This window comes from Equus caballus, chromosome 13 (genome assembly GCF_041296265.1).
Source record: "Equus caballus isolate H_3958 breed thoroughbred chromosome 13, TB-T2T, whole genome shotgun sequence".
NCBI classification, from domain to species: domain Eukaryota; kingdom Metazoa; phylum Chordata; class Mammalia; order Perissodactyla; family Equidae; genus Equus; species Equus caballus.
Genome location: NC_091696.1, coordinates 36,850,772 through 36,874,972, shown reverse-complemented (window position 1 = coordinate 36,874,972; position 24,201 = coordinate 36,850,772). Strand labels below are relative to the sequence as shown.

The following is a 24,201-nucleotide window of genomic DNA, read 5'->3' as shown; positions in this document are numbered from 1 at the left end:
ACCACCTTCACATTAGCTAAGCTTCTATCATCTCCCCCAGACCTCATCTCTGCAAACTTCTAACTGTTTTCTGTCCACTCTTGTCTGTTCCAGACCTTTCTGTTCCACTGAGCCAGGATGATTTTTTTAATGTATTGCAAATATAATCACTGTATGTAGATGCAGACACACACACACACAAATTAAAAACTTAAACTGCTTTCTATTAGGATAAAGACCAAAATTCCTAACCTGTGGTTTTATAAGACCACCTACCAGACTGTCCCATGCATCCTCTCCACCCTCATCTCAAACCAAGCTTCCCCTTCTCTCTCTGTTCTTCAGCCACCCTGACCTCTTCATACCTCCACCTGTACATCATGCTTCCTCCTACCACATTGAGTCTCAATAAAAAGTGAATGGAATTTGGGGTATAGAATCCAGAATTTGTGGTTGGTGGAGATGGGGTCAGAAACATCTGTCAGAAACAGAAGCTGATGGCCCTCACAGCAACTTCCATAAGTAATTATGTATGGGGCATCCATGGCTCCCTTGTGTCTGAGTCAGCACAAATAGAGCAAGTGAATCAAAGGGCTCAAATCACTCTGGCTAAGTGACTGGAAGGATGTGGAAGGGACAATAATGGGAATGAGAGACCAGTTAGAAGCTTATTGTAATATACTGAATTCCCATCAAAAAAACTGCAGGAAAATATCCCATGATTCCCCTGCACTTCCCAGGCACTCACCGTGACTATTTCCAGTTTGACCCCAGGAATTACACCCCATGTACTAACAGGAAACATGATCATCCCCTTACCCCACCAGAATCCTTGGAAAGATCTGCCTGCCCCGTTGGGCCTACCTTGGAGAAAGGGAACTAATAAAGTGTACTTTTCATTAGCCATGAGTCCAATTGGGGATGCCTTCCGGAACCGCCTGCGTATGTTCCCTTCACTGATCAATTGCTGTACGATTGACTGGTTCCAGTCCTGGCCCACTGATGCCCTGGAGTTGGTGGCCAACAAATTTCTGGAAGATGTGGAGCTTGATGACAGTATTCGGGTAGAGTAAGTGTTAGCTGCTTTTTAGTACCCCAACCAAATATTCCAAATTGAAAATCTAGATATTGGCTCTATTCTTGTCATCATTTTAAGATTTCTCAGTTTATATATAGAAATGTCTTATACTTTTAAATCACATTTAGTTGGATATTTAATGAAACACCTTTACTGAACAAGAATAAAATTTCATTTTTCAGAATTGTCCTGGAGACACACTGTTGTCATAGTTATGATAACCTGGAGATAATATAGCTATTTCCATGGTCTTAGAGCATGCATTCTCAACAGGGGCACTATAACTGCCAGGGGGATGAAAACTGGTTCTTGTGAGGGTGAAAAAAACTTACTCTTGTATGTATAAAGCACAGATATATTAAAAAAAAAAAAAACACTTAATTTTGGCTAGAGTAAGGGAGGATATGAGAATGTCAATCACCCTGGGTGCCTTATGAAGGCAGGAGTCATGTCGTCTGCCTTGCCTGCCTCTATGTCCTTAGTGTAGGCACTACACTAAGTGCTAGGGCAGATGCCTGGTACATAGTAGGTTTAATTACTGCTTAGTAAATGAATGAATGGAAAGTGAAGAAGTAGGCAGAGATCAGAATGTTGATAGCTTTAAATTACATTTTAAGAACTTTCAACTTTATTCCCTAGGCCAGAAGGCCCTTAACTTAGGTCTATACACTCATGGATAGAATTCAGATGGTCAGTGAATGTGAATGGAGAAAAATTACATCTTCATTTTCACTGACATCCAACTAGTATTTTGCATTTCCTTCAATGAAGAATGTAGGCAGTAAACCCCAGTAGGATTAGCAGGATTTATTACCGATAGGAATCGCAGTTTTTTTAAAATGACTTGTTCAGTCATTACAGGTACCTCAATATATCATTTCCTTCAAAATTATGGTATTTTTTAGACCTGCTGCCCAAACATTATTTAATGCAGAGTTTGGCAAACTAGGATCCTCTGGCCAAGACCAGTTCACAGCCTGTTTTTGTCAATAAAGTTTTATTGGAACACAGCCACGCCCTTTTTTTCACACTATAATGGCAGAGTTGAATAGCTGCCACAGAGACTGTGTGGCCCACAAAGCCTAAATATTTACTATCTGGCCCTTTCCAGAAAAAGTTTGCTGATCCCTGATTTAATGCATTGATTAAAAGCACGTATATTACTATATCACAAATTTGGTTTTCAAAATATTTTGAAAACTATTTCACCACAATTAGTATCCTTTGTAATCATATATATTTTATTTTATGCATTTTAAACATTATTCTGCAAAGTCCAGAGGCTTTACCAGACTGCCAAGGGTTAAGAACGCCTCCTTAAGCCCTAGTGATTCACCAAAATGATCAGAGGTAGAAATTACTGCTCAAAGATCATTCTAGTAAGAATATACACCTCCCCAGTTCTTCTCGCAGCTATGTTCACTTGTCTTCTGAGAATTTGGGGTTCTAGTGGGCCACAGTCGGCATGCACCTCTCATATCCTCCTGTCTGTAACTGAAGCTGTGCTAGATCACTCTGGAGGAAGTTGGGCCTGCCTAACCGCCCTTGTGTCCTTGGCAGGGTCATCTCCATGTGCAAATATTTCCAGGAGAGTGTGAAGAACATTTCGCTTGATTATTACAACACGCTTCGCAGACACAACTACGTTACCCCCACCTCCTACCTCGAATTGATCCTAACCTTCAAGACGCTCCTGAATAGCAAGAGGCAAGAGGTTGATATGATGAGAAACCGCTACCTGACAGGCCTGCAGAAACTCGAATTTGCAGCTTCACAGGTAAGCACTGCCAAAATAGAATAGGGACAAAGAGGTCAAGGACTAGGTGGATGCTTTGAGGCACTTGTTCAAGTGCAGAATTTCAGAGGGCACCAAATGAGACAGCGTCTGACCCTGCATTTGCAGCACTCGTCACACTTTCCTCAGCCTAATCCCAGCCCTATGGAGATTCTGTCTTTATTTAAGATGGTTTTTTATTGCTGTAACATTGGTTTATAACGTTATACAAATTTCGGGTGTACGTTATTATATTTTGATTTCTGTGTAGATTACATCATGTTCACCACCCAAAGACTAATTACCATCCATTACGACACATGTGCCTAATCACCCCTTTCCCCCTCCTACCTCCCCCCTTCCCCTCTGGTAACCACCAATACAATCTCTGTCTCCAAGTGATTGTTTGTTATTGTTTTTATCTTCTGTTTATGTGTGAGACCATATGATATTTGACTTTCTCCCTCTGACTTATTTTGCTTAACATAATACCCTCAAGGTCCATCCGTGTTGTCACAAATAGCCATATTTCATCATTTTTTTATGACTGAGTAGTATTCCATTGTGTAAATATACCACATCTTTATCTATTCCTCCCTTGATGGGCACCTAGGTTGCTTCCAAGTCTTGGCTATTGTGAATAATGCTGCAATGAACATAGGGGTGCATATGTCTTTACACATTTGTGTTTTCATGTTCTTTGGATAAATACTCAGCAGTGGAATAGCTGGATCATATGGTAGTTCTATTCTTAATTTTTTTAGGAATCTCCATACTGTTTTCCATAGTGGCTGCATCAGTTTGCCTTCCCACCAGGAGTGTATGAGCCCTTCTCTCTACATCTTCTCCAACACTTGTTATTTTCTGTCTTGTTAATTATAGCCATTCTCATGGAGTGAGGTGATATCTTATGGTAGTTTTGATTTGCATTTCCCTGATAGTTAATGATGTTGACTATCTTTTCATGTGCCTGTTGGCCTTCTGTATATCTTCTTTGATGAAATCTCTGTTCAGATCTTTTATCCATTTTTTAATTGGGTTTTTAGGGGTTTTTTGTTGAGATGTATGAGTTCTTTATACATTTTGGATATTAACCCCTTATCAGATATATGGTTTGCAAATATCTTTTCCCAGTTGTTAGGTTGTCTTTTTGTTTTGTTGATGGTTTCCTTTGCTGTGCAGAAGCTTTTTAGTTTGATGTAGTCCCATTTGTTTATTTTTTCTATTGCTTCCCTTGCCCCATCAGACATGGTACTTGAAAATATGCTCCTGAGACCGAGGCCAAAGAGCATACTGCTTATGTTTTCTTCTAGAAGTTTCATGTCTTACATTCAAGTCTTTAATCCATTTTGAGTTAATTTTTGTGTCTGGTGTAAGATAATGGTCTACTTTCATTCTTTTGCGTATGGCTGTCCAGTTTTCCCAACACTGTTTATTGAAGAAACTTTTCTTTCTCCATTGTATGTTCTTGGTTCTCTTGTCGAAAATTAGCTGTGCATAGATGTGTAGGTTTATTTCTGGGCTCCTGATTCTGTTCCATTGATCTGTGTGTCTGTTTTTGTGCCAGTACCATGCTGTTTTGGTTACTATGGCTTTGTAGTATATTTTGAAATCAGGGAGTGTGATACCTCCAGCTTTGTTCTTTTTTCTCAGGATTCCTTTGGCTATTTGGGGTCCTTTCTTGTTCCATATAAATTTTAGGATTCTTAGTTCTATTTCTGTGAGAAATGTCATTAGAACTTTGATAGAGATTACATTGAATCTGTAGAATGCTTTAGGAAGTATGGATATTTTATGTTAATTCTTCCTATCCAAGAGCACGGAATATCTTTCCATCTCTTTGTGTCTTCTATTTCTTTTAACAATATTTTATAGTTTTCAGTATACAGGTCTTTCACCTCTTTGGCTAAGTTTATTCCTAGGAATTTTATTCTTTTTGTTGCAATTGTAAATGGAATTGTATTCTTAATTTCTCTTTCTGCTACTTCGTTGTTAGTGTATAGAAACGCAACTGATTTTTGTATGTTGATTTTGTCTCCTGCAACTTTACCATACTCATTTATTATTTCTAAAAGTTTTTTAGGGATTCTTTAGGGTTTCCTATATATAAAATCATGTCATGTGCAAATAGTGACAGTTTCACTTATTTAAGATTTTGATATTTTGTTCATCATAGAGTTTTTTGCATTAATTTTGACTTCTTAAAATATTGCAATAAAATACTATTTATCTTGAGTGCTGAGGTTTTTGGTGCCCCTTAAATTTTGTGCCCAAGGCAAGTACCTCCCTTGCCTCACCCTTGCCCTGGCCCTGGATACTGTCACTGGGGAACTGGACAGGATACAGCACTGATTAAGAGCAGGCCTTTGTGGAGTCAGACAGCCCTGGGCTCAAATTCCAGCTCTACAACTTATCAGATTTAGAACCTTGAACCTATTGGGGCCCCAGTTTCTTCTTCTATTAAAAAGGCGATAACAGTCTTTACTTCATAGGGTTACTATGAAGATGAAATGAGCTGACACAAGCTTGCAAAATCCCTAGCATGTGAATAGTAATTGATTTGTGCTTGGAGCCACTTGACAAACCATCTCAAATGAGAGCCATATGCAGACATGAATTTTCAGCACTGACAAAGAACTGAGGCTACTGGATGGTTTGCACTAGGTTGGCCTGTTGCTGAGCCCAGCAGGTACACCAACGCTGCAGCACAGGGATGAGAGAACACCAGAGGTGGCCTCTGTGTCTCTGCTTCTGGGCCTCCTGGGTCCAACTCAGGGTCCTTGGCTTTTAGAAAGATGTTAAAAATTGGAGTCTGTGCAGACAAGTGTGAGCAAACCATGTTGTTTGAGGAGCAGGAAGGAATGACAGTGCCAGTTAACATTTCTTGAGCCCTACTGCATGCCCAGCACTGTGAATGAGAAAAGTACTGTTGTCATCTCCATGTTACACACAAAGAAACCAAGATGCAGAGAGGCCAGGCAACTTGCCTACAATCACACAGTCTCATAATTAACCATCACGAGCGGTTGGGCCAGAATTGAAACTCAGATCTGCATGACCCAAGAGCCTGTGTTGCTAACCCAGCCAGGATGATGTGCTTCTCTCACCTGGGATTGCTGGGGGCAGTGGGTGCAAAGTCATGAAACCCTCTTCAAATGTGCATCTGAGCTGCCTTAGAAGGCAGAATCAGCACCAGTGGGTGAAACCTGCATGGGGGTAAATTCCAGCTCTTCATCTTGAAAATCTGATGCATTTAGTTGTCTGAAAAATGGCACAACTCTCCTGAGAGATGATGAGCTGCTCATCATTAGAGGTGTTCAAACAGTGGCCAGAAAACTTCTTGGCAGGAATATTTTAGAAGGCATCAGACTGTTGGAAAAAATGGCCTTGAAACTTCCTTCTATCCAGGTATTTCAGCCGTGTATGTTTCCTTCACAGCCTTAAAAAAATATAGTTTTTTTCTCCCCAACTTGCTTTTGTTCTCTCTCTCCCTGCCCCCAACATTAGAATGTCAGCTCAGCACAGAAGGAAACTGTACCTTTTCTTAAAATTTCAAGTTTACCATTATATCTCTAGTGCCTAGCACAGTGCTTCATAACATGTAGTATGAACTCAATAACTAAGTACTGAAGGATCAAAGAGATAAACTCCAGCCCACAAATATACACCCAGTACCATGTTAAAATCATTAGTGTTTTTTTTTTTGAGGAAGATTAGGCCTGATCTAGCATCTGCTGCCAATCCTCCTCCTTTTGCTGAGGAACACTGGCCCTGAGCTAACATCCGTGCCTGTCTTTCTCTACTTTATATGTGGGACACCTGCCACAGCATGGCTTGCCAAGCGGTGCCATGTCCACACCCAGGATCCGAACCAGTGAACCCCAGGCCACCAAAGCGGAACGTGCTCACTTAACCGTTAAACCACCGGGCCGGCCCCAATCGTTAGTATTGTTATAGGTTGAAGAATCATTTCTGCTCTTGCCAATTGTACCATCTTTGGCATTGACATAGCTGACCCTGCATTCCTCCCACCCCTCTCTCCTTGCTAGGTGGCAGTCATGCAAGTAGAACTGACTGCCCTCCAACCCCAGCTCATCCAGACCTCTGAGGAGACTGCTAAGATGATGGTGAAAATTGAAGAAGAGACGAGGGAAGCAGATGCCAAGAAACTTTTGGTGCAGGCAGATGAAAAGGAAGCCAATGCTGCTGCCGCCGTTTCTCAAGCAATCAAGGTATAAAGAACAGAGAGCAAAGGGAGGGAACCAGCATTTTCTGGGTTCATCCATTGTCTTATTAGAGCCTGACATAGTCCTTCAGAATATGTGTGGTCATGCCCATCTTGCAGGTGAGAAGAGTGAGGCTTGAAAGAGTAGGTGACTTTCCCAGCATCACACAGCTAGTACGTGATGAAGCAAGTCATTCTGATACTTGGCTCTGCCCATGAAGCATTATTGTTTTCCAGATATTCTCCATCTCACTCAGAGTCAAGGCCTACAAGCCCTAGCATGATCTAACCTCATCTCTTATTACTTTCCCTCATTCACTCTGCTCTGGCCACACTGGCCTCCTGGCTAATCCTCAAATAAACACAAGGCAGATTCCCACCTTAGGGCCCTTGCACAGGCTGTTCCCTCTGCCCCGAATGCTCTTCCTCCAGATATCCACATGGTTACCTCCTTTACCTCCTTCTCATTTTTGCTTAAATGTGCCTGGCAGGTTGTAGGTGTGGAATAAATATTTGTCAGATGACAGACTGTCGAACCTAGAGGACCCCATTTGAAAGTGATTCTTATACCAAAGAAAAATAGTTCTGGGAAGGGCTTCACCTGCATTCAGCTATTAGAAGAAAATCAGATTAACATTCATGTGATGTTATATATTTCTCAAAACACTTTCAAGTTACACAGTTCCATTTGAGTATCACAATTACCTTGGACTTAGGAATGGCAAGTGTCAAGATCTGAAAGCCAACGACCTTAAGGTTCAGTGGTGAAATGATTTTCCGGAGCTGCACAACTAGTTAGTGGGATGAGAATCCAAGGTTCATGGCACTTAGCTTAACATATTTGTCCCTCTGCTCCCACTTCACAGAAAATTCTTTTGACCATTCTTCAAGCAAGAGCTTGAACAATAAGTAGCTTGTGTTTGGCTTCTAGTTAATGGGGCACTTTCTCCAAAAGGGCAGGCCTTCCAGACTGGCTTTTCTTCATTGAGTCCTTAGACTGGCCTTTCGTAGATTCCCTTGGGTCCAATCCCTGGTCTTAGAGTCACACAGTGAATGCCCTGGATAAGAGAGGCTTGCTCACTCGTAGTCCTCATGGCATGGGCAGAAGACCAGTGGAACCGTAAAAAACAGTAACCACCAGGCACCAAGAACCACGGTCTGGCAGGTGATTTGCCATTCTATGAGAGATTGTAATAATAACTGCTCCTTATCAGCACCATGGAGGTTTCTTTTGTATTCCTTTATTTATCAAATATTTATTGAACACTTACTAGGTGCTAGCACTCTTGTAGGACATGGGGAAATTGGAATGAACAAGATGGACAAAATTCCTTCCCTTGTGGAGGTTGTATTCTCCTTTACTTGATTTACGTAACTTATCTTTTATCGTCCCAACAACCCTGCAAGGCAGATGGTATTGTTCCTGGTTTACAGATGAGGAAATCATGGTACAAGAACTTAAATGGCTTGTCCAAGGTCACACAGCTACCAAGTGACAGAATCAGGATTCACACCCACAGTTCTTTTATTCCAAAGCCCTTGCATTTGACCATTATTCCAGAAGTTTCAAACTAGCAGCTAGGGAGCACACATACACTGTGACACACACACAGTATTCGTTTAAAATCTGAAATAATTACCAGCTTTTAAAAATCAAGAGATTTCAAGTGAAACTTCTAAAGTTTCTGCTTTTCTTATGGAAAAAAATCAAGCATTCTGGCAACGTTGGACCTGCATTCCTGGGTTGTACCCATCCATAGCATTGAATAGATGCTTCCCCTTGAGTATTCCAGTTCACCAAAGCCCCAGCCGCCCACTTCCCAAGTTCATATCACTGGCCTGGCCCTGGAGACACATGAATTTACAACTCCTCCATGGTTCTCTACTAGAATCAGGCACATCAGGGTTCAATATCTGCTTAGTTTCCTCATCTATAAAATAAGATACTAAGAGAAAAACATGTAAAGCTTGTAACATGTGTCCAGCACACAGTCAGAGCTTAATGGCCCATGTTAGCTCTTCTCCAAAACAATTGTTGTTTACCTTGTACCGAGTGGACTTGCCTATTTGATAAAGGGCAGCCTCTCACCACGTGGGGGCCTGCCACACCCAGGATTCTGCTCTACATTGTCAGGGGCAAACAATGACTTGCTGCAGCAGGAGGGACCCAAGAGGTGACATGAGCTTTACAAGGAGATGACCTACCACACCCATTCCTGGGCAGTAAACTGCCACCCAGGGTTTCGGTGTGAAGGGTGAGGTCTAATGCTCTGCCATCCCGTCCCTGAAGTGGGAGTGACATCCTGAAGGTGAGTCAGGAGGTGGAAGAAACTATCCAAGGAGGAGACGAAACCTGTGCTTGCTCTAAATTTCCCTGAGGCTTCCATGAGGATCAGAACCCCTTCCTGAAGCTCTCAGGGGTCCACAGGAGGACTGCTAGTTTTCTCTAATCTCCTCTCACCCCTAGGCATGAGATAAGATGGAGAGCACCCAGTGCAGTGCCTGACACGGTGTAGAGGCTAAACAGCGTGAATGGAATCCATTCTGGGGAGATTAGGAGCCAGGCAGAAAGTCAGACCTCAAACACTTGTTTCGCAAGTACCTGGTTTACTTAAATTGGTCGGTTATTTTTAAGCTAATGAATCATATCTTTTCCCCCTAATGAGGATAATAAGTGATGCCAGAATTGCTGCAGAGTTGGTTACATTTCCTCAGAGTGCACTGTGCTTCATACCTCTCAAACAGCTCAGTTGCTCCTTGCACTAAGCCATAGGGGTCATTTTTAATTATGATGCTTTTTGCATAGAAATGAATGATGTAACAGTAATAACCATATGAAAGAATTTTTAAGAACTCGACTTTAGCATCTTTGCAATTTTCCAAGTTTCCTTCTAGTCCTTGTCTATACACGTGGATAATTTTATGCTACTGCAATCATAGCATAATGGTGCTTTGCATCATGCTTTCTTATTTCTTTAGCCTTCTATCAAAAATGTTTTTCCAAAATGTCATATAATCATTTTAATGACCATTTTAAGTAGGTGCTTCACCCATCAAGTAGCCGTTCCCCTTTGGGTACTGAAGTCTATTCCTTCCTGCTCTGTTTTCACTGCTTCAAGAGTGTAAACTGGAGTTTCTCAACAGAGCTGTGTCACAATCACCCTTGGAGTTTTAAAAATGCAGATGCCCAGACCCCACCCAGACTGAGTGAATCAGAAACTCTAGGTGTGGGCCTGACCATGCGGATGCCCTAAATGCTCCTCTGTGACTCTGATGCAGAGTCAGGGTTAAGAATCACTGTTACAGATAATGTTACAATTACAGCCTTTTTGAGTCACTTGACAAACAAGTTTACCCTGAGCTAGACCCCAGGCCTTGCCCCTTAGGAAAGGGAGCAGAGCTACCAGGCCACTGGGAGGCATGAAGCAAGTATGAGCCACTAGCTGTCCAGCCCATTATAAGAAAGTGACACAGAACTATTGCTAATAGGAAGCCATGGCACGTGGGGTGTTTGAAATCCACCGAGAATCCAAACCTATGGCTGAGCCAACACCTTTGGTTTCCTCTGCCACCAAACCCTTCCAGAAGCTGATCATGAGAAACAGCAGGGATCAGTTTTGGTTCTTCTTCCTCTTGCCTGTCACTCTGGCGCGTAACCCAGGGCTGAAGAGGGGGCAAACTGAGTCGCCCCTGGGACTGAGCCATTACTGCCATTCAAGGCAGGCCGTTCCGTTTTGATATTGGGGACATCTGACATGGCTCCTTTTTTTGGGAGAGGGGGTTGTTTTCATATAATGAAGCCAAATAAAATATTTCTATAAGTTTATAAGAAAAGCAGAAAACCTAAAATAAAGAATCCATGATACACACACACGTATGAGAAGGTGGAACCAACTTTGTTTTGTTTGCCTGTCACAATAAAACTGCAGGAACACATGCTGCTTTGCCTAAGAACTGACGTCCTCTTGGGAAGTTTCACTTGAGTCATGGCTGTGTGATTGCTCCACGGACTGGGGGACTGACAGAGAATTCGCTGAGAGGGAACCAGGAGCCCAGGGCTGGACCTTGACTCTGTGACTAACCAGCTATGTGACCTTGGCTAACTCATTTTACCTCCTGAAACTTGATTTGTTGTTGTTGTTGTTGGATTTGGTAATTGAATTGCTAAGTAATGTATAAGATCCCTTCCAGTTCCAAGGTCTTATAATGTTAAGCTTTCTTTTTTAAAAAATTGAGATATAATTGACATACCATGAATATTCACCCTTTTAAATGATGCAATTTGGTGGTTTTTAATATATTCACAAAGTTGTACAACCATCATCACCACTATCTAATTCTAGAACATTTCATCCCTCTGAAAAGATGCCTATACCCATTAGCAGTCACTGCCCTTCCTCCCTCTCCCCAGCCGCTGGCAACCACTAACCTACTTTCTGCCCCTGTGGATTTTCCTTTTCTGCACATTTCATGTAAATGGAATCTTACAGAACGTGGTGTTTTGTGTCTGGCTTCTTTCACTTAACATGATGTTTTCAAGGTTTATCCATGTTGCATGAATTAGTACTTCATTCCTTTTTATGGCTGAATAATATTCCATTGTATTAATTTTGTTTTTAAATGAAGAAATCATAGACAAAACATACACTGTCTCCTTTTCCCAGAGCTCACTACCCGGCCCTAATCTCTGTCCCCATTCCTCATCCTTAAATTCTGAGCTTAAACTCCATCCTATCCCCAAGCCTCATCCTACCCCGACTTCACCCCTGGCTGTCTCTGAGCTACAATGTATCCCAGACCCCCACCCACCCCTGACTTTCTCCCAACCCTGTTGCCTTTATCTCTTCCCTAAACTTGTCCTAACTCCCTTCCCATCTGTCACTCACCTTCTAAGCCTCATCCATTACTCCATCTCAACACATCCTTGATCAATGGGTGTGAAGTCACCCACTGCATATATCTCTTGAGAGTTTGTTAAAAACCAAAAGCTTGATTTTTTTAAGGTTACAAACCAGGTGGATTCTCAAATGTCCAAGGCACCCAAACCGTAGCCCCAAAGGGCCATGCACACATCCTTGCTGGGGGCCAGTTAGAGCCACCCTTGAGTGCAGAGCTCCAGAGGAGGCACCATGCTACAAGGACGTCGGGGTGGAAGCACCTCCTCCCGCTTCCTCCAGGAGCAGAGTTCTGTTTCACCCCCAGGGTGCAGGGCACTGGGCACTCACCATGCCTGTCCCTGTGCCCACAGAATGAATGTGAGGGGGACCTGGCAGAGGCGATGCCAGCACTGGAGGCCGCACTCACTGCGCTCGACACCCTGAACCCTGCAGACATCTCACTGGTGAAGGCGATGCAGAACCCACCAGGCCCTGTCAAGCTGGTCATGGAGAGCATCTGTGTCATGAAAGGGCTGAAACCAGAGAGGAAGCCGGACCCCAGTGGCAGCGGTAACCCCCTTTAGCACCTCACCCCACCCCACCCCACCCAGAAGCCTACACAGGCTGCTCTTCCCTGCCAGGGAGGGTCCAGCATCCCCCTACCCACCCTGCCCCAGGCCCGTAGGCAGTGTTGTGGAATCTTGGGGGAAATAAGAATGGCACCAGGATGTGCGTGTACACCCAAAGAGCTCTCTAGTGTTTCTTCCCCTGCCTCCCTCCTCTCATCAGTCGGAAAAGTACAGGTATCTGTAGGTGAAGCTGAGCTTAGTGAAGGCCCCTGCCTGCAAATCATTGCAGAAATGAAGATCGTGGAGACGAAAGGACTGATGTGGAGCAAGCACACACAGAGTAGCGTGTGAGTGAGAAGGAGAGAGAGAAACAAAGAGCTAGAGAGAGAAAGATAGAGAAAGAGTGACAGAGAGAAACTGAGAGATAGCCAGATAGATATCTGAAAGATAGATAATGAGTCAGAGACAAAGAAAGAGATAGATGAAGAGAAAGAGACTGAGAAAGAAATGGAGAGAGACCCAGATGCCTAGACATGCACACACACACCCATGCATACCCACACACATGCACACACAGAGATAATGAACTGGGAGAGAGAGATCAGGAGGGAGAAAGAGAGAAGATGGAGGAGAGAGAGACTCATGCACACAATGTCAGATACAGAAAGAAAGATGTGGGGAGAGACAGACAGACAAAAGCAGAGAGAGACTGAGAGACAAAAAGGATGAGGGTGAGAGAGACATGGGGACACACCCAGAGACAGAGAGACACAAAAAGACAGAGCTTGAGTATGAAGAAGAGAGATCAGAGAGAAGAGAGACAAAGACACACACACACAGAGGAGAGAAAGATGGAGAGATGGAGCATGAGCTGGAAATGGAGAGTTAGAGGGAGAGAAGTGGGACAAAGGGAGGCAGAGACAGAAACTGGGAGGGGGAGCAGGAGAGACAAGGATACAGTGGCTTAGAAATGGGGAGAGGGTAGTAGAGGAGGGTGGGGGGGGGGAACTCCTCATATAACTGAGCCTAGAATCATTAATAGGTGAATATTCATTCTCCTTAAAATCCCAGTTAGATATAGGATCTTGTATTTCTACCGGTGTCTGAGAACTGAACAAGGACTTTAAAAACCAGCTCAAGTGGTATTTCCTGCCTTTTGAATCCTGTCCTGGGAACAGTCTCGCTATTCCTCCATTCCTTCTGAAATATTAGAAATTCCTGGTCTCTCATTTGGGAGCCTCTGGCTTCTGCTTCCCATTGATTAGCATTCCCTCTTCCCTGGCCGGTTTCTGGCCAAAAATCCCATGAAGAAGATGCAACGGTAATCAGGAATGGACAAGGAGGGAGTGGACTTTATAGGAGGATCCTTTAGGGAAGCAGCTGAGGTGTTGGCCTGAGCAAGGATAAGTTAGCCAGGACTTCTCCACCCTGGCTGCACCCTAGAATCACCTGGGGAGTGTAAAGAATGCTGAAGCCCGTGCCCCTGCCCCTAGAGATTCTTACTCCATTGGTCTGGGTGTGGCCTGAGCATTAGTATTTCTTTAAACTCCTGGGTTTCCTCGGGTGCAGCCAGGATTGAGAACTGCTGAGATACACAAAGCATAGCCAGGGCACAAAAGTGAGTTCTCTCCTTGGATCACTGATGATCAGCACAGCACCCACTATTCGCCTTCTTTATTTTAAAATTGAAGTGAGTTGTGTATATTATTCACTTAAACTCCAGAATTTGGCCAGTACATTGGGATGGAGCAAGAAACAGTTGAATTCGTTTTGAGTACCTTGAATTTAAATGAAGCAGATCATTTACCTGAATGCAAAAAGGAACCTTCATGGGAAATATTTGTTTGGTTGCTGTGCTTGCATTGGGAACGGGATGGATTTGGCCTGTTGTGCTTAATATGATATGTTTCAAGTATAACTTTTTTTGATGTGCCTGAGCTTGGCAAGTGTTTACAATACCCTGAGCCAAAAAGGCTCCTGACTTTTTTCCAACACGTCAACAAAATGAGTGCTGCCCTGGGATGGGATCAGGGCTCACTCAATCAATTGTTAGCATGATGGGCACTAAGGAGAAGAAGGGCCCTGCTTCGTTTCTGGGCAGGCTTGTCTGGTTGCAAGCCTGCAAGCTGCTTCTCCCACCCTCGCTCTTTCTCTCGAGACTGCCTCATTCACTCACTCACAAGGACGACTGATCTATCCAACCCAACTCCCAGACTTGAATATTCAAAACACGTGCCCATGGCTCCTGTTGCCTTCTCCATCTATGACTGAGATAAGGGGCAGTGTTCATTCAATGTGTATTTATTGCTAATAGTATCAAGCATTGTGCCAGATTGTAGTAAACACAGCAGGAGCTTATAGCTTTGAGGGAGAGGTAGACAATAAAATTAAACCAAAAAAAATCACAGATTGTGATAAATGCTATAAAGGGAATAGACGTTCTAGCAGCTGAGATGAAAGAAAATGCCAGGGGAAGGATAGAGGGGCCCACCTTAGTGACTGAAGTCTAGGGAAACCTCTCTATGGAGTTGGCTTTTGAGCCTGAAGTCCAGGCAGGAGCCAGCTAGATGCCATTTCCAGCCTAGGTGAAGGGCTTATGGTAGGGAAGCACTTGGGACCATTGAGGAGTTGAAGGAAGGTTCTTCATGCCTGAAGTTCAGGGAACAAGGCAGAGATGAGGTGGGTGAGGTCAGTGAGCCTCCCAGATCATGGCGAGCAGCTAAGACGTTTTTTTTTAATTAAGATTTTATTTTTTTAGAGCAGTTTTAAGTTCACAGCAAAATTGAGAGGAAGGTAGATTTCTCATATAGTGCCTGCCCCTATACAGGCATAGCCTCCCCCGCTATCAACATCCTCCACCAGAATGATACATTTGTTACAGTTGATAGGAACCTACATTAATGCATCCTGATCACCCAAAGTCCATAGTTTACATTAGTGTCCACTCTTGGCATTATATATTCTATGGGTTTGGACAAATATATAATGACGTGTGTCCATCATCGATATTGTACAGAGTATTTCTCTCTTCCCTAAAAATCTTCTGTAGAAGTTTGGATTTTTTTTTTTTTTTTTGCCAAATACAAGGAGTAGCCACTGCAAGGCTTTACGTCTCGACTGGAATGTCTTAATAATAGTCTTATTTCTATTTCTTGTCCCGAACAGGTAAAATGATAGAAGATTACTGGGGGGTATCAAGAAAGATTCTTGGAGATCTGAAATTCTTGGAGAGTCTTAAGACATATGACAAAGACAACATTCCTCCATTGGTCATGAAGCGGATCCGGGAAAGGTTTATCGATCACCCGGATTTCCAGCCAGCTGTTATTAAAAATGTGTCATCTGCCTGTGAGGGTCTGTGTAAGTGGGTGAGGGCCATGGAGGTGTACGATCGTGTGGCCAAAGTGGTGGCTCCCAAACGGGAGCGGCTGAAGGAGGCCGAGGGGAAGTTGGACACACAGATGCAGAAACTGAACCAGAAGCGAGCAGAGCTGAGGCTGGTGGAAGACCGCCTACAGGCCCTGAATGATGACTTCGAAGAGATGAATACCAAGAAAAAAACCTTGGAAGAAAACATTGAAATCTGCTCCCAAAAACTGATCAGGGCAGAAAAGCTGATCAGTGGGCTTGGGGGAGAGAAGGATAGATGGACAGAAGCTGCCCGACAGCTGGGGATCCGCTATACTAATCTGACAGGGGATGTGTTGTTGTCCTCAGGGACCGTGGCTTACCTGGGGGCCTTTACTGTGGATTATCGGGCCGAGTGCCAAAAGCAGTGGTTGGCCCAATGTAAGGACAAGGTCATCCCTGGATCCAGTGACTTCAGTCTCAGCAGTACATTAGGGGATCCCGTGAAAATCCGTGCCTGGCAGATCGCTGGGCTGCCCATTGACTCCTTTTCCATTGACAATGGCATCATTGTGTCCAATTCCAGACGCTGGGCCTTAATGATTGACCCTCAGGGGCAGGCCAATAAGTGGATCAAAAACATGGAGAAAGCAAATAAGCTGTCTGTCATCAAGTTCTCGGATTCTAACTATGTGAGGACGCTGGAAAATGCTCTACAGTTTGGCACTCCTGTCTTACTAGAAAATGTTGGAGAAGAGCTGGATGCCTTTATTGAACCCATCTTGCTCAAGTCCACATTCAAGCAGCAAGGGGTTGAGTATATGAGACTGGGTGAAAACATCATCGAATATTCCAGGGACTTTAAGTTTTACATCACAACCCGTTTGAGGAACCCACATTACCTCCCTGAAGTTGCCGTGAAGGTCTGCCTCCTCAACTTCATGATCACCCCCTTAGGTCTCCAGGATCAACTCCTTGGCATTGTGGCCGCCAAGGAGAAGCCAGAACTGGAAGAGAAAAAGAACCAGTTGATTGTGGAAAGTGCGAAGAACAAGAAGCAGCTGAAAGAAATTGAAGATAAGATCTTGGAGGTCCTCTCCCTGTCCGAGGGCAACATCCTTGAGGACGAGACTGCCATCAAAGTTTTGTCCTCCTCCAAACTGCTGTCCGAAGAAATCTCTGAGAAACAGGAAATTGCTTCGGTGACAGAAACTCAGATAGATGAGACTCGGATGGGCTACAGGCCAGTGGCTGTCCACTCTGCTGCCATCTTCTTTTGTATCTCTGACCTGGCCAACATTGAGCCAATGTACCAGTACTCCCTGACATGGTTCATAAATCTCTACGTGCATTCCCTGGCCCACAGCAGGAAGAGCGAAGAACTGGAACTACGCATTGAATACATCATTGAACATTTCACCCTCAGCATCTACAACAATGTCTGCCGCTCTCTGTTTGAGAAGGACAAGCTGCTTTTCTCCCTCCTCCTGACCATTGGCATCATGAAAGAGAAAAAGCAAATTAACGAGGAAATTTGGTACTTCCTTCTAACCGGAGGCGTCACCCTGGACAACCCCTTCCCCAACCCGGTTCCCGAATGGCTGTCTGAGAAAGCATGGGCAGAAGTGGTTCGTGCATCTGCATTGCCAAAACTCGAAGGCCTGATGGAACATTTGGAACAAAATGCTCATGAATGGAAGCTCATCTATGACTCGGCCTGGCCCCATGAGGAGAAATTCCCTGGATCTTGGAGGTTTCTTCAAGGATTGGAGAGGATGGTGATCCTCCGATGTTTGCGGCCTGACAAAATGGTTCCAGCTGTTCGGGAGTTCATTGCTGAACACATGGGCAAGGAGTACATTGAAGCCCCTACATTTGATCTCCAGGTGTCCTACAATGATTCCAACTGTTGTGCGCCATTGATTTTCGTGTTGTCTCCAGGTGCAGACCCAATGGCAGGTAATGTCAGAATGTTGTGTGAAGAACGTAAAAAGTCCAGAATGGGTGGATGGTTGACAATAGCATGTCCCTTACAACAGGAGTCTCAAACTCAGATGGCTTTGAAGGCCAAGCAGTTCACAGGCTAAGGTAGGGCTGGGGCAACTGGAGACTTCTTTTCTTGCCTAAAGGAGGGCAGCTGCTACTCAGCTCCCATGCATTGTGCCATCTGAGAACATGAGCCCAGGATAGCCAGACTGTCTGATTTTTTAAGAGAAACCAGAAATGCAGAAATCACCCACTTTTAAATCTTGATAACTCATTCAAATTTTTTCTTAAAAACTTTATGAGGGCCAAGCAAGGGGTAGATTTAGCTTGTTGGCTCCTAGTTTATCACCTTTGTCTTAAACCATTTTCTCTGATTTATTGCTTCTCTTTTCTTTTAATTTTCAAATTTTTTGAATAATTAATACTGCATGTAGTTTTAAAAAAATGCAAGAAGCTATAGACTGTGGCTCAACTAGGGCCATTTTGACCCCTCAAGGGACATTTGGCAAAGCGAGGAGACATTTTTGTTGTCACAACTGGGGATGCTACTGGCATCTAGTAGATATAGGCCAAAGATGCTGCTAAATATCCTACAGTGCATAGGACAGCCCCCACAACAAGGGATTATCTGGCTCAAACTGTCAACAGTGCTGAGATTGAGAAACCTTAGTATAGAGTGAAAGGCATATCTTCCTCCTAACCCTCTCAGAAGTAACCACTGTTACCAGTTTGTGTATATTTCCAAAAATCGTTTGTGCATATTAAAGGATATGAGTTGTTGACACGAATAAATTAGTTTTCTGTTCTGTTGGGGGATCTCAAAGCTTTAGTTTTCTCTGTTATTGAATGTAGAAAGAGTACCAGAAATGTGAATGGCAAAGTTGATACTCTCCTGTGAAAGCTGAAGAGTTTAGCACATCCTGACCCGGACAGAAAGCCAGCACCCCTACCCCTTGAAGGAAGTTAGAGGAGGGAGCTGAATGAACTGGTGCCTTTTCTGGCTTCCTACACAAAATGTTATTGTCAAAGATCAATTCATGGGGCTGGCCTGGTGGTGTAGGGGTTAAGATTGCACACTCCACTTAAGCAGCCCAGGGTTTGCAGGTTTGGATCCCAGGCATGGACCTACACACTGCTCATCAAGCCATGCTGTGGCAGGATCCTACATACGAAACAGAGGAAGATTGGCACAGATGTTAGCTCAGCAGCAATCTTCCTCAAGCAAAAAAGAGGAAGATTGGCAACAGATGTTAGTTCAAGGCCAATCTTCCTCACCGAAAACAAAGAGATCAGTTCATCATGAGATCTTTCTAGTACCTTTGCTTTTTTCCGTAAGTACTTTATATGGCAGATTTTTTTTTTTTTTTTTTTTTGAGGAAGATTAGCCCTGAGCTAACATCTGCTGCTAATCCTCCTCTTTTTGCTGAGGAAAACTGGCCCTGAACTAACATCCATGCCCATCTTCCTCTTTATATGTGGGATGCCTACCACAGCATGGCTTGCCAAGCAGTGCCATGTCTGCACCTGGGATCCAAACTGGCGAGCCCTGGGCCGCTGAAACAGAACTTGTGCACTTAACCGCTGTGCCACCAGGCCAGCCATATGTGGCAGATTTAAACAAGAGAAACTAAGGGAAATAAGTAAAGGTCAAGAAGAGAAATGGGGGAAAGGTCAGAATATGATCTGTAAAATGATGCTATGCTGGTAGAGGACCAGCCAGTTACTTCCAATTCCTGTCTCTCTACGCTAGAGGCTTCATCAGGTTCAGCTTGGGTAACTTCCTAGGAAACTTCCCAGGTACTGTGTCCCTCATAGTGCCTCACATCAGGAGGCACATACTGTCTGATTGTCTTTCCTTCTCTGATCAAGATCGATCAGTGGGCTCAGGCATCATCAACTCGATCCACCTCCCTACTCCTCCATGATCCACCTCCCCACTCCTCCACCGTCTCCCTTATAAAGTTTCCCATCAGCTTTTCACCTAATGTGATGGTTCTCAATCTTGGCTGCACAATGGAATTACCTGGGGAGCTTTAAGAAAAATCTCCATGTGCAGGCCACACCCTTGACCTTGTGGGTGAGACCCAGGCATTGTTTTATACAGCTTTTTGTATAATTCCACCGTGCAGCCAATTGGAACCACTGACCTAATGGTTTTAGCAGCCTTAGAAAATCATAACCCAGATCCATTATTTCATTAGATGCTGCAAAATGATGACATTTTAATTCTATCATTCCTTCCACATTTATTGGCTGGAAGTCTTCCATAAAGAAGAATTTTCCTTCGTCAGCTCATTGGTTTACTCTGAATATAGTCCAAAAAGGACAGGCAGAGTAGATGCTTGGTTCATTCTCTTTATTTACTAGCTTTCAGAATAATGAATTGGTGCCCTAGTAACCTCCAAAGTTATGTATGCCATAAGATTTTTTTTCGTACTACTGTGAATACATGGATTTTAACATTTGGATATGTCAGATATGGTGGTGTTTTACTCCACTGCCATCATCATTCATTTTGATGCTCAAACTGTTCAGTCTTTGGCCTGTGGGAGCACCTTCATGCCTATATCCTTTTCATATAACCCCAGCTTTTTTTTTTTTCTATACAGCTTTCTTGCTGTATAGAACTACAATATATTCCAAGTTCATCTTGTACAAACATTTCTCCAAGGAACTGTAGTTCTTTTAACAGGTCATGGTATTAAGAGACCACAATCTGGGTGCTAGAGGTGCCCATTACTTCTGGGTGGATCATTGATGGCAGACCTTACGGTTTGCTAATTCTCTTTTGGGCTATATCTAACCCACTCTTTTAATCATTGCTTTGAGTTTTTATCTTCAATGACAATGCTTTCCACTTCTATAAGTTTTATTTCTTTTGTTCCAAATCCATGTATTTGTTTCATGGAACTCTAAGTTTTATTATGTTTTGTGTTCCTTCTGTAATGATTTTCAGATGTGTTTCTTTAATGGTCTTTTTCAGAGACTGTATTAATCTGCTAGTGCTGCCATAACAAATACCAGAGACTGGGTGAACAGAAATTTATTTTCTCTTGGTTCTGGAGGCTAGAAGTCCACAATGGAGATCTCAGTAGGGTTTCTTCTGAGGCATCTCTCCTTGGCTTAAATTCTTGGCCATCTTCTCCCTGTGTCTTCACATGGTCTTCTCTCTGTGAGTGTGTCTGTGTCCTAATCTCTTCCTCTTATAAAGACACCAGTCATATTGGATTAGGACCTACCCTAATGACCACATTTTAATTTAACTACCTCTTTAAAGACCGTATCTCCAAATACAGTCAGATTCTGAGGTACTGGGAATTAGGACTTCAACATATGGATTTGTGGGGGGACACAATTCAGCCCATAATAGAGACCATATGTAATCCTTGAGATATTAATTCTCCTGATTATTCTTTGTGCTGACTATCCCTTATAGGGATGTATTTCCTCATGTAGTTTGTAATTTTTTATTGTAAGTTCACAATCAGCAAGCTTGTGTTATTTTTTGGGAGTCTCATGTACCTTGGGTTTTAGAAGTGCCCTAACAGAACAGTTTTGCATACACAAACACTGGTGCCCCAGGGGTTTCGCCATTCTGGATGAATTGTATAGGAAGTTTCTCAGCTTGGGAATCCCACACCACAGGGTACGGTCAATTTACACTCCTCATCCATATGTGGCGTTGGTTTGGTGTTTTCATTTCTCACTGGACAGTTGTTGTTTATTTTTTCCACGTAGGCTCCAGACCAGTGACAAGCTTCCACATTGCTTTTTGAGTCAGTAGCCTGATTTCTGGCCTTCTTAACATGAAGGTACAGCCCTTTGAGGATCCTAACTTTGTAGGAAAGTCTCGGTTCCAGCACCCCACGTCTTGTGAGTGCAAAGTTATGTCTCCCATTGGCAAACTCCAACCTCTAAACTGGTTAAATAAAGTACAGTATTTTCCAGTGGTGAAATACTATCAAATACTATCCATGAAAAAGAATAAGGCCTTTATATAGGTACTGATGTGGGAAAGCTCTAAGTGAAAAAAGCAAATGTAGTATTCTACAATTTATGTAAGTATAATAGTCATGTGCATTTATTTAAATGCATAAATTATCTCTGGAAAGATTCACAAACAGCTAGTCACATGCCTGCCTCTGAGGAAGAGAGAAGTGAAAGAGACTTGCTTGAAATTTCACTGTACAAATGCCTGTTTTTTCTAGTAAAATCAATTCGTGAAAACCCAGTTCCTAGTTCTTTGGTTATGTACTCACCTCTCTATTTTTGAGTTCCCTCTTCATTTTTTGGCACCTGGGAATTTTTCTGTCTTTCAAACTCTGATTTTTTTTCAGTTTGTGTAATTTTTTTTTTATCATCAAGAATGTCTGTGTGTTCAGAGCAAAAGAGGAATCAATAGTAGCTTCATTCTCCATCTTACGAGAAGGTTAAAGTTTCCCCAGAGAGGTGCTTATTTTGTAATTAACAGAAGCCAGTGAGTTTCTTTCTGAGTCTAGAGTTTTAATGAAACTCCCCTTCTGTGTTGTTATTGTTAACATGGTCCTAGCTGACCTGTCCTCTTTCAAAAGCCTCTCTTCTTTCTGGTCTCAGGCCTGCTGAAGTTTGCTGATGATCTTGGCATGGGAGGTACCAGAACACAGACCATCTCTCTTGGCCAAGGCCAAGGCCCTATTGCTGCCAGAATGATCAACACTGCCATCAAAGATGGGACCTGGGTGGTCTTACAGAACTGCCATCTGGCCACGAGCTGGATGCCTGCACTGGAGAAGATCTGTGAGGAAGTGATTGTTCCTGAGAGCACCAACATTAGATTCAGGTGAGTTGCTGCCCCACACTGCCTGTTTTGGGCCCCAACCTTGAGCTCCAGACAGCATGCTGGTGGCTGGGAATGCAAAGATGAACAAGTCACAGTTCTGCCTTTAAGAAGCTCTCAGTCTAGCAGAAGGCAGCCCATAGGCAAATAATGTTGATACCATGTAATACCTGCTGTACTTGTTTGAACAAGAACCATGTAAGCACAGAAAAGGGAATGGAAAGTTAAGGAAGGCCTAGAGGACTCACACTTGCCTGGGGTTTTGAAGAGTGAGTAGGAGTTTGCCAGGAAGGACATTCCAGGCAGAAAGGACAGCATTTGTAAAAGCAAAGATACATATTAAGGAAACACCAAGAAGTTATCCTCTAACCTGGGGTGTATGCTGTGAGAAGTTGTTGGAGGGAGGTGATGGGAGATGTATCTGGTGTCTGGAAGGTAGATTAAATGTCAACAAATCTGATTTTTAAAAATTATTTGTCTAAAAAAAGAAAAATCCCACCTGTGGCCTGGACACTGTTGTCCTTGCTCTGTCCATTTCTTGGGCTCTGTAGAATTTTAATCAGCATTGGAAACAGCTATTTTTTTTTTTTTTTTTTTGGTGAACTTTTAAAGCCCAGCAAGGCTAGGCCTTGGTTTTTGCATTTACAGAACGATGAGATGAACCAGACAGAATTCAAAGCCCCTTTCAACTCAAATGTCCAGTGATTCTCTTATTCCAGGCCAGGAGTCAGCAAATGACAGCCTGTGGGCCAAATCTAGCCTGCTGCCTGTTTTTGCATGGCTTGCAAGCTAAGAATAGTTTTTACATTTTTTAATGTTTGGAAAAAAACAAAAGAAAAATAATATTTCATGACACATGAAAATTATATTAAATTCAAATTTCAGTGTCCAATAATAAAGTTTTATTGAAATATAGCCATGCTCACTCATTTATTGTCTATGATTGCTTTCATGCTACAAATAGTTATAACAGAGACCATATGGCCTACACAGCCTAAAACATTTACTCTTCAATCGTTTACAGGAAAAGTTTGCCAACTCCTGCTCTAGGCAACAAAGCTTGCTGGTTATTTTCATTTTAGTCATGTCTGCTTGAAAAAAGGAAAGTGTTTGGTGTTTATTTACAAAGCTAGATTAGGCTGTAGTTGATTGTATTCATGTAAGACTCATGTAAGATTTGTGTAGGAGTTTAAGGGAGTTTAAGGGGGATCCATTAGTTTCAGGAATTCTATTTGGTTTGGGATGGTGAGTTGATTCATTGACCATCAATGACACACTCAATGAAGAAAAATTTATTCATGCTGACATTTAAGGTCCTAACCCAAAATTCATGAACTTGGCACCTACGGGAGCCCGGAATGTAACGTAAACAAGTGAAGAGGACTGGGCTTTCCACAGTACAATGGCAATCATCATGGGCAATGAGCCTCAGTATTGGACACTAATAGGGAGTGGTGGGGAGTGTGGTGAACTAGAAGCACATGCCCTATAGAGAAGAGCAGCTACTGCTTAATACCAGTTAACTGTTGCCATGCAGGAATGCAGGCCT

The 24,201-nt window shown here is 43.1% G+C and overlaps 1 protein-coding gene across 4 annotated transcripts in view; it reads left to right on the top strand.

Annotated features, from left to right (window-relative positions):
• Positions 1-24,201, top strand: part of DNAH3 (dynein axonemal heavy chain 3) — a 167,337-nt gene that overhangs the window by 128,338 nt on the left and 14,798 nt on the right. For all 4 annotated transcript variants that reach the window (XM_070232126.1, XM_070232124.1, XM_070232125.1 and 1 more), the window contains 6 exons: positions 883-1,048; positions 2,618-2,834; positions 6,881-7,063; positions 12,305-12,503; positions 15,668-17,809; positions 22,430-22,655. In XM_070232126.1, coding sequence (XP_070088227.1) covers positions 883-1,048; positions 2,618-2,834; positions 6,881-7,063; positions 12,305-12,503; positions 15,668-17,809; positions 22,430-22,655 — 3,133 coding nt within the window. The remainder of the gene's footprint in view (positions 1-882; positions 1,049-2,617; positions 2,835-6,880; positions 7,064-12,304; positions 12,504-15,667; positions 17,810-22,429; positions 22,656-24,201) is intronic.